The sequence below is a fragment of the Aegilops tauschii genome, chromosome 3 (genome assembly GCF_002575655.3).
Source record: "Aegilops tauschii subsp. strangulata cultivar AL8/78 chromosome 3, Aet v6.0, whole genome shotgun sequence".
Taxonomy (NCBI): Eukaryota; Viridiplantae; Streptophyta; class Magnoliopsida; order Poales; family Poaceae; genus Aegilops; species Aegilops tauschii.
Window position 1 is genome coordinate 422,416,792 of NC_053037.3, and position 9,885 is coordinate 422,426,676.

The 9,885-nt window shown below is 49.5% G+C and overlaps 1 protein-coding gene across 1 annotated transcript; it reads right to left on the reverse strand.

Moving 5' to 3' along the window:
- Positions 1-244: 244 nt before the first annotated feature.
- On the reverse strand, positions 245-2,025 carry LOC109740750 (UDP-arabinopyranose mutase 1). Its single transcript, XM_020299805.4, has 3 exons — positions 1,569-2,025; positions 1,017-1,436; positions 245-914 (listed from the first exon to the last, which is right to left on the reverse strand). Exons 1-3 carry the CDS (start codon positions 1,869-1,871, stop codon positions 570-572), a joined length of 1,068 nt encoding a protein of 355 aa, XP_020155394.1. The 5' UTR covers positions 1,872-2,025; the 3' UTR covers positions 245-569.
- Between the last annotated feature and the right edge of the window lie 7,860 nt (positions 2,026-9,885).

The following is a 9,885-nucleotide window of genomic DNA, read 5'->3' on the forward strand; positions in this document are numbered from 1 at the left end:
AACAGTCTGCACTATTGACGGAGAGAGGAGATGGCCACGCTGGCCTTCTCTCATAAAATTGACGGTTATTATGTCGATCGGGCTGATATTAAACTATGTGAGTAGGGTTGCTGCAATGCGTTGGCTTCAATGCAGGCAACGCAACACACAAACAGGAGAGATTCCAAGGAATAACCGACATACGTACATTTGGTTCAATAAATTCAGACGGAGGGAACAGAAGCATACACAAGGACAGTTGCAATGCTTATTGAACAACTTTTTATTCTCACATTTCAGTGTACACAAGATTACACGGAAACATTAGCAGCCACAAGTATAACCGTAGTACTAAACCCTTGAGAAAACGACATCATCTCTTAATAATGAAATTAAAGAAGGGGGAAATTAACGCGACCCTCAACGTAAACGTAAGATAGAACGGCAGCTAATGTTTTGTAGTACACAACAGCCTGAACCTGAATACCTGATGCACGCACTGAACCTACGAACTGAAGAAACCGGTATATGCCGCCTCACCGCCTGCTCAGTATGCTAGTGCAAAAAAGGTTCTCTCCCTCGATCTCGATCTACCTCCCCTTGAGCTTGCCGTTGGCATCGGCCTCCTTGGAGTCCTTGGAGTTGAGCATGTCCCAGGCCTCGATCCAGGTGACCATGGCGTCGGCGAGCTTGACGAAGTAGGGGTCGATCTTGCCGAGCTTCTCCTTGACCTGCTGCGAGAGCGAGATGTAGCACTTCTGCACGGTGTCGCATTCCTTGGTCAGCTTCGCGGCCTGGAAGAAGGGGATGATGTCCTCCTGCCAGAAGATGCCCTTGTACTCCTTCTTCAGGTTCACGAACGGGTTGCTGGCCTTGCTGTGCCAGATGTAGGGAAGCCCCGTCTTGACGCCCAGCCCAAGGTGGTCGCAGATCACCTGCACACATACACAAATTATTCAGTAAAAAAAAAGTAATACTTACTTCAGTACAACGGATCAAACTCAAATACGATGTGTGTGTTTAGTTTAGTTGGTTACCTTGACGCACCAGCCGGCCCACATGTCGTCGTAGCGTCCGATGGGCTGGCCGTCGCCCATGAGGCCGAAGTACATGGCCGGGCCGATGAGCTCGCGGTCGAAGGCGAGGTTCATGCCGCACATGGGGAAGAGGGAGCCCTTGGGGATGGTCATGACGGCGTCGACGTACCTGCCGTTGCGCTCCCGCGGCTTGACCAGCTGCGTGGGGGCGTCGTAGTCGGGGATGTTGAGCCAGAGGCCGTGCGACACGGCGGTGGGCACGCCCTCCCGGAGGCTGAACGGGTAGCCGCGCACGAAGTCGGCGCCCTCCTGGTAGGGGTCGTACAGGGTGTTGAAGAAGAGCGGCGTGGAGGGGCAGAGCAGGTTCTGGATGTGCTTGGCCAGCGCGTCAATGTCCTTCCCCGTCGGGTCCTTGGCCACCTGCAATGCCATCGCAGGGTCACAGGAGACCAGTCAAACGTCGTCTCGTATACTATGTGACTCCACTCCAAGAAGAGGTGATATGATAACGGAAGTGAAAAAGAAAGAGATGGATCTGGTGGCGGCACTCACGAAGCAGTCGTCGTCGATGGTGTAGACGTACTTCTTCTTGGAGACCATGTAGCCGAAGCAGCGGCAGGCGGAGTCCTTGAAGGAGATGCAGGAGGCCTTGGGGCCGAGGATGCGGTTGATGTCGTTGCGGTTGTAGAGCTCGTAGTCGAAGCCCTCGGGCACCATGACGGTCCTCGTGGGGTCGCCGTCCTGCACGATGATGAGGTGGTACGGCTGGAAGAAGGGCCTCCACATCTCGAGGAAGTCCAGGTTCCGGATCGTCGGGATGACGATGTCCAGCTCGTCCTTGAGCAGCGGCGCCATCGTCCCCGGCCCTGCCGAAAGCCTCAGATCCTCCTTCTCCCCGATCCGAGATGCGAGCAGAGGAAGGAGGAAGGCGTGTGTGTGTGGCTTCCGGCTCTGCGGGGGTGTGATGGGCGCTGAGAATGTGGAGGAGGAGGCGCCGTTATATAGGCTGCGGCGGGGGCTTCCTGCTCAGATCTCCACGCGGCCGGGCGGCAGTGGGAAGTGCTCCAGTGAACCGACGAGGGTGGCGCGCCGTGAAAGGCGGATCGGGATCGCGGCGTTGGAGTGCTGGCGGGAGAAAGGAGCGGCTGGCTCGGCGCGGTCAACCGCGGGCGGAGGGCCGTCGGATCCGGAGCCAACGCACGGATGTGGACGATCCGATCGTTCGGCACGTCGGCTCGTCTCCTCGTGTTTACCGAACGGCCGACTGCTCTGCGTGGCGTGCGCGGATCCGGTCAATGCTTACTTTCGCCGAACTTACTTGTGACGGCAACGGTAACCAACCTTTTGGAGTGGTAGTGGTGTCGGTGCAGCTGGAGTGCACAGTGTCCATTTGATTTCTTTCAAGTGTGGTTTTAAAGAAGAAAAAAAGCTCGTACGTTGAAAGTTAGGTCGTCCGGAATCTTCTCCGCCAAACTCACGTGGGGCGGGGTGTGCCGTGCGCGTCGGTGGTGTATTCACACCAAAGTGTTGAGTACTAGCGTATATTGCATCGTGTGTATACAATACACCAGCCATTTATTATTTTTGACCGATAGGGTGTATTGTTAACTTCTTCATCCATCAATGCACCAGTTGCGGTACTCTCCCTCGTCTAGTTTCAGATTTGACCGGTGAGTAAAATATATTGTACGACGCAGTAACTGATGACACAATTTTAATAACATTTCTGTCCCCCGCAAAAAGAAGTTAACTTTTCTGCCACTAGTTATACTTGTATCACACTACTCGGCTTTAGAGCAACTCCAATGGAGCGACCCAAACGGACGGCGCATTTGTCCGTTTTCCGCCCAGTTTTGCATTTGGGTCGGCAAAGCGCCCAACGCGCCGACCCATTTCATGTCCGCATTCAACTTTTAAATAAAAAAGGCCCGCGGCCGATCATGCCAGCGGCCATGTCTCATGCCGGCATCATGCCAGCGCCGGCATACAATGCCGGCTTCAGAAAATACCACAATTCATGCTGGCGCACTTACCAGCCGGCCGGCACACATGCCAACACACAAAAAATGGTGGGACTTGAGTTCGACCACGCCATCGCAGCTTCCGTGATCATGCCGGCACACCTGCCGGCATACAAAAAAGATGGCCCTCGACGCCATAGATCACTCGTCGTCGAATTTGAGCATGTCGGCCTGCATCTTCTCGAACCACGGCCTCTTCCTTGGCGACAAGGTGTTGAGACCCACCTTCATGATCTCCACCCCGGTCATCATGCTTGCAAGAGCCACTTCTTTCGCCTTTGTCTTGGCGTTGGCGGCCTCGATCTCTAGCATCTTGGCTTGCTTCTCCGCCTCGAGCTCGAATATCTTGGCTTGCTTCTCGGCGTCAAGATCAAGCCTCTGTTGGAAATATGCCCTAGAGGCAATAATAAAATGGTTATTATTATATTTCCTTGTTCATGACAATTGTCTATTGTTCATGCTATAATTGTGTTATCCGGAAATCGTAATACATGTGTGAATACATAGACCACAACGTGTCCCTAGTAAGCCTCTAGTTGACTAGCTCGTTGATCAACAGATAGTCATGGTTTCCTGACTATGGACATTGGATGTCATTGATAACGGGATCACATCATTAGGAGAATGATGTGATGGACAAGACCCAATCCTAAGCATAGCACAAAGATCGTGTAGTTCGTTTGCTAGAGCTTTTCCAATTGTCAAGTATCATTTCCTTAGACCATGAGATTGTGCAACTCCCGGATACCGTAGGGGTGCTTTGGGTGTGCCAAACGTCACAACGTAACTGGGTGGCTATAAAGGTGCACTACGGGTATCTCCGAAAGTGTCTGTTGGGTTGGCACGAAGCGAGACTGGGATTTGTCACTCCGTTTGACGGAGAGGTATCTCTGGGCCCACTCGGTAATGCATCATCATAATGAGCTCAATGTGACCAAGTGTTTGGTCACGGGATCATGCATTACGGTACGAGTAAAGTGACTTGCCGGTAACGAGATTGAACGAGGTATTGGGATACCGACGATCGAATCTCGGGCAAGTAACGTACCGATTGACAAAGGGAATTGTATACGGGATTGATTGAATCCTCGACATCGTGGTTCATCCGATGAGATCATCGTGGAACATGTGGGATCCAACATGGGTATCCAGATCCCGCTGTTGGTTATTGACTGGAGAGTCGTCTCGGTCATGTCTGCATGTCTCCCGAACCCGTAGGGTCTACACACTTAAGGTTCGGTGACACTAGGGTTGTAGAGATATTAGTATGCGTAAACCCAAAAGTTGTTCGGAGTCCCGGATGAGATCCCGGACGTCACGAGGAGTTCCGGAATGGTCCGGAGGTGAAGAATTATATATAGGAAGTCCAGTTTCGGCCACTGGGAAAGTTTCGGGGGTTATCGGTATTGTACCGGGACCACCGGAAGGGTCCCGGGGGTCCACCGGGTGGGGCCACCTGTCCCGGAGGGCCCCATGGGCTGAAGTGGGGAGGGGAACCAGCCACTGGTGGGCTGGTGCGCCCCACTTGGGCCTCCTCTGCGCCTAGGGTTGGAAACCCTGGGGGTGGGGGGGCGCCCCACTTGGCTTGGGGGGCAAGCCACCCCCTTGGCCACCCCCCCCCTCAGATGGGATCTCCAGGGGGCCGGCGCCCCCCCAGGACCCCTATAAATAGTGGGGGGGAGGGAGGGCAGCCACACCCTAGCCCCTGGCGCCTCCCTCTCCCTCCCGTGACACCTCTCCCTCCCGCTTGCGCTTGGCGAAGCCCTGCCGGGATCCCCGCTACTTCCACCACCACGCCGTCGTGCTGCTGGATCTCCATCAACCTCTCCTCCCCCCTTGCTGGATCAAGAAGTAGGAGACGTCGCTGCTCCGTACGTGTGTTGAACGCGGAGGTGCCGTCCGTTCGGCGCTCGGTCATCGGTGATTTGGATCACGACGAGTACGACTCCATCAACCCCGTTCACTTGAACGCTTCCGCTCGCGATCTACAAGGGTATGTAGATGCACTCCTTCTTTCTCGTTGCTAGTAAACTCCATAGATGGATCTTGGTGATGCGTAGAATTTTTTTGATTTCTGCTACGATCCCCAACAGTGGCATCATGAGCCAGGCCTATGCGTAGTTTCTATGCACGAGTAGAACACAAAGCAGTTGTGGGCGTAGATGTTGTCAATTTTTCTTGCCACTACTAGTCTTATCTTGTTTCGGCGGCATCGTGGGATGAAGTGGCCCGGGCCGACCTTACACGTACGCTTACGTGAGACAGGTTCCACCGACTGACATGCACTAGTTGCATAAGGTGGCTAGCGGGTGTCTGTCTCTCCCACTTTAGTCGGAACGGATTCGATGAAAAGGGTCCTTATGAAGGGTAAATAGAAATTGGCATATCACGTTGTGGTTTAATGTAGGTAAGAAACGTTCTTGCTAGAAACCTATAGAAGCCACGTAAAAACATGCAACAACAATTAGAGGACGTCTAACTTGTTTTTGCAGCATATGCTTTGTGATGTGATATGGCCAGAAGATGTGATGAATGATATATGTGATGTATGAGATTGATCATGTTCTTGTAATAGGAATCACGACTTGCATGTCGATGAATATGACAACCGGCAGGAGCCATAGGAGTTGTCTTTATTTTTTGTATGACCTGCGTGTCATTGAATAACGCCATGTAAATTACTTTACTTTATTGCTAAACACGTTAGCCATAGAAGTAGAAGTAACCGTTGGCGTGACAACTTCATGAAGACACGATGATGGAGATCATGATGATGGAGATCATGGTGTCATGCCGGTGACGAAGATGATCATGGCGCCCCGAAGATGGAGATCAAAGGAGCAAAATGATATTGGCCATATCATGTCACTATTTGATTGCATGTGATGTTTATCATGTTTTACATCTTATTTGCTTAGATCGACGGTAGTAAGTAAGATGATCCCTCACTAAAATTTCAAGAGACGTGTTCCCCCTAACTGTGCACCGTTGCGAAGGTTCGTTGTTTCGAAGCACCACGTGATGATCGGGTGTGATAGATTCTAACGTTCGCATACAACGGGTGTTGACGAGCCTAGCATGTACAGACATGGCCTCGGAACACACGCAATACACTTAGGTTGACTTGACGAGCCTAGCATGTACAGACATGGCCTCGGAACACGGAAGACCGAAAGGTCGAGCATGAGTCGTATAGAAGATACGATCAACATGAAGATGTTCACCGATGTTGACTAGTCCATCTCACGTGATGATCGGACACGGCCTAGTTAACTCGGATCATGTTTCACTTAGATGACTGGAGGGATGTCTATCTGAGTGGGAGTTCATTGAATAATTTGATTAGATGAACTTAATTATCATGAACTTAGTCTAAAATCTTTACAATATGTCTTGTAGATCAAATGGCCCACGTTGCCCTCAACTTCAGCGCGTTCCTAGAGAAAACCAAGCTGAAAGATGATGGCAGCAACTATACGGACTGGGTCCGGAACCTGAGGATCATCCTAATAGCTGCCAAGAAAGATTATATCCTAGAAGCACCGCTAGGTGAAGCACCCATCCCAGAGAACCAAGACGTTATGAACGCTTGGCAGTCACGTGCTGATGATTACTCCCTCGTTCAGTGCGGCATGCTTTACAGCTTAGAGCCGGGGCTCCAAAAGCATTTTGAGAAACACGGAGCATATGAGATGTTCGAAGAGCTGAAAATGGTTTTCCAAGATCATGCCCGAGTCGAGAGATATGGAGTCTCCGACAAGTTCTTCAGTTGTAAAATGGAGGAAAATAGTTCTATCAGTGAGCACATACTCAAAATGTTTGGGTTACACAACCGCTTGTCTCAGCTGGGAGTTAATCTCCCGGATGACGCGGTCATTGACAGAATCCTTCAGTCGCTTCCACCGAGCTACAAGAGCTTTGTGATGAACTTCAATATGCAGGGGATGGAAAAGACCATTCCTGAGGTATATTCAATGCTGAAATCAGCGGAGGTGGAGATCAAAAAGGAACATCAAGTGTTGATGGTGAATAAAACCACTAAGTTCAAGAAAGGCAAGGGTAAGAAGAACTTCAAGAAAGACGGCAAGGGAGTTGCCGCGCCCGGTAAGCCAGTTGCCGGGAAGAAGCCAAAGAATGGACCCAAGCCTGAGACTGAGTGCTTTTATTGCAAGGGAAGTGGTCACTGGAAGCGGAACTGCCCCAAATACTTAGCGGACAAGAAGGCCGGCAACACCAAAGGTATATGTGATATACATGTAATTGATGTGTACCTTACCAGTACTCGTAGTAGCTCCTGGGTATTTGATACCGGTGCGGTTGCTCATATTTGTAACTCAAAACAGGAGCTGCGGAATAAGCGGAGACTGGCGAAGGACGAGGTGACGATGCGCGTCGGGAATGGTTCCAAGGTCGATGTGATCGCCGTCGGCATGCTACCTCTACTTTACCTACGGGATTAGTTTTAAACCTCAATAATTGTTATTTAGTGCCAGCTCTGAGCATGAACATTGTATTTGGATCTCGTTTAATGCGAGATGGCTACTCATTTAAATCCGAGAATAATGGTTGTTCTATTTATATGAGAGCTATGTTTTATAGTCATGCCCCGCTGGTCAATGGTTTATTCTTAATGAATCTCGAACGTGATGTTACACATATTCATAGTGTGAATACCAAAAGATGTAAAGTTGATAAACATAGTCCCACATACTTGTGGCACTGCCGCCTTGGTCACATTGGTGTCAAGCGCATGAAGAAGCTCCATGCTGATGTACTTTTAGAGTCTCTCGATTATGAATCATTTGACACATGCGAACCATGCCTCGTGGGCAAAATGACCAAGACTCCGTTCTCCGGAACAATGGAGCGAGCAACCAACTTATTGGAAATCATACATACCGATGTGTGCGGTCCAATGAGTGTTGAGGCTCGCGGTGGCTATCGTTATGTTCTCACTCTCACTGATGACTTAAGTAGATATGGATATGTCTACCTAATGAAACACAAGTCTGAGACCTTTGAAAAGTTCAAGGAATTTCAGAGTGAGGTTGAGAATCAACGTGACAGAAAAATAAAGTTCTTACGATCAGATCGTGGAGGGGAATATTTGAGTCACGAATTTGGCACACACTTAAGGAAATGTGGAATAGTTTCACAACTCACGCCGCCTGGAACACCTCAGCGAAATGGTGTGTCCGAACGTCGTAATCGCACTCTATTGGATATGGTGCGATCTATGATGTCTCTTACCGATCTACCGCTCTCATTTTGGGGCTATGCTTTAGAGATTGCCGCATTCACTTTAAATAGGGCTCCGTCGAAATCCATTGAGACGACACCGTATGAATTATGGTTTGGGAAGAAACCTAAGCTGTCGTTTCTAAAAGTTTGGGGATGCGATGCTTATGTCAAGAAACTTCAACCTGAAAAGCTCGAACCCAAGTCGGAAAAATGCGTCTTCATAGGATACCCTAAGGAAACCATTGGGTATACCTTCTACCTCAGATCCGAAGCAAAATCTTTGTTGCCAAGAACGGGTCCTTTCTGGAGAAAGAGTTTCTCTCGAAAGAAGTGAGTGGGAGGAAAGTGGAACTTGATGAGGTGATAGTCACCCCTTCCGAACCGCAAAGTAGCGCAGCGCGGGAAGATGTTCCTGTGGTGCCTGCACCGACTGGGGAGGAAGTCAATGATGATGATCATGAAGCTTCAGATCAAGTTACTGCTGAACTTCGTAGGTCCACAAGGACACGTTCCGCACCAGAGTGGTACGGCAACCCTGTCATGGAAATCATGTTGTTAGACAACGCTTAACCTTCGAACTATGAAGAAGCAATGGCAGGCCCGGATTCTGACAAATGGCTAGAAGCCATGAAATCCGAGATAGGATCCATGTATGAAAACGAAGTATGGACTTTGACTGACTTGCCCGATGATCGGCGAGCCATAGAAAATAAATGGATCTTTAAGAAGAAGACGGACGCGGATGGTAATGTAACCATCTATAAGGCTCGACTTGTCGCTAAGGGTTATCGACAAGTTCAAGGGGTTGACTACGATGAGACTTTCTCACCCGTAGCGAAGCTGAAGTCTGTCCGAATCATGTTAGCAATTGCCGCATTCTATGATTATGAGATATGGCAAATGGACGTCAAATCGGCATTCCTTAACGGCTTTCTTAAGGAAGAATTGTATATGATGCAACCGGAAGGTTTTGTCGATCCTAAGAATGCTAACAAGGTATGCAAGCTCCAGCGCTCCATCTATGGGCTGGTGCAAGCATCTCGGAGTTGGAACATTCGATTTGATGAGATGATCAAAGCGTTTGGGTTTACACAGACTTATGGAGAAGCCTGTGTTTACAAGAGAGTGAGTGGGAGCTCTGTAGCATTTCTCATATTATATGTGGATGACATACTATTGATGGGAAATGATATAGAATTCTTGGAAAGTATAAAGGCCTACTTGAATAAGTGTTTTTCAATGAAGGACCTTGGAGAAGCTGCTTATATATTAGGCATCAAGATCTATAGAGATAGATCAAGACGCCTCATTGGTCTTTCACAGAGTACGTACCTTGACAAGATGTTGAAGAAGTTCAATATGGATTAGTCCAAGAAGGGGTTCTTGCCTGTATTGCAAGGTGTGCAATTGAGCACGGCTCAATGCCCGACCACGGTAGAAGATAGAGAAAAAATGAGTGTCATCCCCTATGCCTCGGCCATAGGGTCTATTATGTATGCCATGATGTGTACCAGACCTGATGTAAACCTTGCCGTAAGTTTGGTAGGAAGGTACCAAAGTAATCCTGGCATGGAACACTGGACAGCGGTCAAGAATATCCTGAAGTA